Raw genomic sequence first — 4118 nt, forward strand, 5'->3', positions numbered from 1 at the left:
CTACTGCTTTATAAAAAGTAACTTCTTAAAAGCTCTTCTAAAGTCCATATTGAATATTGTATATATAAGAGGATTGAGGGCTGAGTTTATGTACCCGAGCCATGTGAAGAAATTGATGAATTTGCTTGAGAGACAACAACTGGAGCAGAAGGGGATGACAAGATATATCACGAAGAATGGGAGCCAACACACGACAAACACCCCCATTATAATGCCCAGGGTTCGAGCCGCACGACGCTCTCTGGTCAACGAAATGCGTTGTTTCTCCTCAATAAATTGATACACAGCATTCTGCTGGTTAGGCTTTGGACGCTTCGGTACCTTTTTTGATCCTGTCTCTGCCACATCCAACTCACCTTCATGAGTTTCTTTAGAATTACTTTCTGACGACGTGTTCCTATTTTCATTCTCAGCCACGTCTGTTACCGAATTCTCATTGGACAGGATTGGTATAATCAATTTGTTCTGGGACTTGTCATCCTTGCTCCAATAACGTTTTTTAGGCTTCTTCTTTGGTGTTGATTTCTTCGTTGATTTTGATTTCTTCTTCTTCTCATTGTCCGACATTAAATGTGTTGCTCCTTGATGCTCATTGTGATTTGCTTCAGAGCTCACTGAATCTTGATCATTATTTTCACTCTCCTTTGGTACATATCTATTTTGCCCACTAGAAATAGTGCTGATTTTGGTCGCCTTGGCGCGATCTCTTAATCTTTTCTTTGTTGCCAAGTAGATTTCGAAATAAACCACGGTCATAATAATTAGAGGAATGTAAAATGACCCTGAAGATGAGAATATCACAAAGCCAGGCTGGGATGTCAGACGGCACGGCGTATCGGTTTCGAATACCTCCGGCCAATCGTTCCATCCTAAGAGTGGAGGAGAACTGATTATGAGTGAAAGAGCCCAAACTACCCCGATCATTAAAAGCACTCGTTCAAGCGTCCGCTTTTGTGCGTAATTTATAGGATCAGTAATGGCCCAGTATCGATCAAGGGCGATTGCGCAAAGGTTCAGGATAGACGAAGTACAACACATTATATCGCATGTCAGCCACATCTTGCACATATAAATTCCAAACACCCATTGTCCGAGTATCGAGTATGCTACGTTTAAAGGTAGGACTAGAATTGCGACAGTCAAATCGGCCACAGCAAGTGATACAATGAAGAAGTTTTGTACGATTCTTAGCGGTTTGTAAGTGAATACCCACTTGACAGTCCAGGCGCACTAGCAAATCTAGCCTCAACAGTCCAGGCATTTCGAACTTGCGCGGCGTTCGGTGGGCGATATCGTGGCGTGTTATAAATAGGCTTGTAACTCAAAAACTACTGTGGCTATAATAAAGAAAATTCAGAAACAGCAAGCCAGATGTGCAATGATTCTAATTAGATAAAAATAAAAAAGATCACATTATAAAATCTATCTCAAATCCAATTAGAATTGACAGAATCCGCTCATTTTTTCAGTTATCCCAGCCATGCCTGTTAATAGCATGTAAAGTATCATGTTCTAGGGACTGTAATAATTTTTATTTGAAAGCGCATTTCTTACACTTTTTACTAGTATTCAAATTATATTTTAATGTTATTTAGTTTAAACACAAGAAATATAAATATAACACCTGGTCACGACTTATTTGTAACACCGTATTCTTACCAAGATGGCCGCCCTCGCTAAGTTTCTGTTCGCACTGAGCGTTTCTGCCTTTTTAAGTCGATGGTAACTATGGTTACCAATAACGGGTAAGATTGACATAGACATTTTGTGTGTGTGATTTCAGGAATTAAAGAAAACCAGTAGAAAAATTAAGGTTTATTAATATGAACTAAAACCAATTTATAATTGAATGCTTGTTTTATTTACATTTTTTACCAAGCACTTAACATTCGGACCTTAAAAATATATATTTTTTATTAGAATTTAAAATTACAGTCTTGCAATACAATATACTTGATTGCACAAAATGACGTACCAAACAAATAAATCGAGACACTAGAGACAAAAGGCGGCCTTATTGCTAAATCTAATTGCGCCTGCCGCTTTCTGTCCGTAAGCTCCTGTCGGACATCTACTGGCAGTTTAGTAATTCGTTTTTTTTTTGTAATTACTCTCTGTGTCCTCTCTATAGCTGAACTATAGCATCTCTGAAAAAAAAGTCATTGTTTAGAACTGAAATTAAAATAACGCTAGCGCTCCGTTTGTACGAACCCTTAAACCCAGATAAGTCGATGGTAGGTTTAGTTACCATGATGAAAGTTGACCAAATTTGGTGTACCCTGCAATCAATATCCTGGGCATCTGCTGAAATAATTGTTTATTTCGGTAAATAATGTGTTTCCACGAGTAACTAATAAGTAACGTGGTATATTTAAAACATTATAAAATATAATGCGTCGTGTAATATTCCGTAATTTGCCTCCATTTTAGTGTCAAGAGACGTTTTTTTTGATACGATATTTTTCTCTTAATGTTTTTGGAACAAAATCATGGCTTAAATGTTCAGGTTTTTGTAGAAAACGGTAGAGGATATATTCAAGATGTATGCTAATCAATAAAAATAATATATTTTATATACTTACGGCATATTTCTTGTCTAAAACACTCAATCGCAAACACAGTAGTTGACAGTAGACTCGACCAACACTCGTCTGACTTCGACAGTTGTTTTTTTAATGTTACCAACTCATAGGGAAGAGATGCAAATACCACCTAGTAAGGATTTTTATAGTACACAATACTAGTATAATTTTATAATCTATACTAGCTTGTAAAACTAGTTAATCCATAAAATTGGTCACCCTAACGGAACCCCGACTATTGGTAAGTATAGCTACCATCGACTCCTGAGGTGAATTTGGAATCGGTAGCTATAATTACCAACGACTGTAGAGTGGATACGCTTAGTATGACCAGGATGTTGCCGACGATAGTCGAGATTATGATTAGAGTGAGCACTATGGCTGTGCAAATGGCTTCCCATTCTGGGACTGCAAGTGTTATTCCGAAGCTGCTGGGGTATTTGGGGTCGTCGGCGACGGCGCACGCGTCGCGATCCTCACCACCTGCATTGTATACTTCATCAGTATAGTTTAGAGTGTAGTTGGTATCTTGCGTGAATGTCTGGCCCATGGTGGTGTGTTTTCTCAGCTACATTTCACGTAGCATTTTTCATAAATACAGCACTAGTGAAAAGCTTTATTTCACAACATTTAGCCAGAAAGCTCAGAAAATATTTTATCATTTGCATTGTAGACCCAATTTCTCGGGAATTTATCCTTTTATAAGCCATTTTTATGGAACTGAAATACACTTCTCATCAAAAAAATCGAAACACCTTGCAAGTTTACGTTTTGTCAGGATTATCAGAAAAATGTGTACATTTAGGAATAAATGTTAAATGTCGTTTAATAGTGAGTAATATGAGCTTATCAAATCTTAATGTTAATGTTCTAAATTTAAATGAATTTTTCATAGGTTTCGTATTTTGTTAAATGAGTCATTTTTATTCCGTATGGAGTATAAAGGAAATGGATAAAACAACACACGTAAATGAAAAAAAAGCTAAAAAACGTTTATTTAATAACTTGTATTCCCTCCCCGAGCTCTAATTACTGCTTCCATACGGTTCTTCATCGATCGGATGAGAGTCACGATCACATGCTGTGGTATATTGTCCCATTCCTCTTGGATTGCATCTTGCAGCTGGCTAAGTGTTTCTGGGGCAGGATCTCTTGCTCGAATTCGTCTCTTTAATTCATCCCACAGATGTTCAGTGGGATTCATGTCCGGGCTTCTTGCTGGCCATTCCATAATAGAGATATCGACTTCGTTAAGATAATCTCGTACGACGCCCGCGGTGTGAGCCCTAGCATTGTCGTGCATGAATATGAAGCCGTTGCCAATAAAATGTGCATAGTGTACATATTGTAGTGTAGTGAGTGCACATGAGGCTCGAGACACTCTTCGACGTACCGATGACAGTTTAGTGCAGGCAGACGTGGCCCAGACACGAAAGCAAGCTCTGTCTTACCGTCGGCGCTGATTCCTCCCCAAACCGTCCACGAACCGCCACCATAGCTGACCTTTTCTTCAATGCAGCATTGTGCATAGCGTTC

General features: G+C 38.5%; 1 protein-coding gene and 1 long non-coding RNA gene across 2 annotated transcripts; both read right to left on the reverse strand.

Annotated features, from left to right (window-relative positions):
• On the reverse strand, window positions 1-3132 carry LOC126371633 (octopamine receptor). Its single transcript, XM_050016947.1, has 2 exons — window positions 2902-3132; window positions 1-1212 (listed from the first exon to the last, which is right to left on the reverse strand). Exons 1-2 carry the CDS (start codon window positions 3130-3132, stop codon window positions 1-3), a joined length of 1443 nt encoding a protein of 480 aa, XP_049872904.1.
• On the reverse strand, window positions 1790-2675 carry LOC126371391 (uncharacterized). Its single transcript, XR_007567018.1, has 3 exons — window positions 2583-2675; window positions 2249-2304; window positions 1790-2147 (listed from the first exon to the last, which is right to left on the reverse strand). It is a non-coding gene; the product is annotated as an uncharacterized LOC126371391 (long non-coding RNA).
• Window positions 3133-4118: the final 986 nt, after the last annotated feature.

Source organism: Pectinophora gossypiella, chromosome 12 (assembly GCF_024362695.1).
Source record: "Pectinophora gossypiella chromosome 12, ilPecGoss1.1, whole genome shotgun sequence".
Classification (NCBI taxonomy): domain Eukaryota; kingdom Metazoa; phylum Arthropoda; class Insecta; order Lepidoptera; family Gelechiidae; genus Pectinophora; species Pectinophora gossypiella.

Coding starts and splice junctions, on each gene's coding strand:
- LOC126371633 (XM_050016947.1), bottom strand. CDS start 3,132: ATGGGCCAGACATTCACGCAAGATACCAACTACACTCTAAACTATACT. Junction 1,213..2,901: donor ACATCCTGGTCATACTAAGC/GTATCCACTCTA, acceptor TGGACTGTCAAG/TGGGTATTCACTTACAAACC.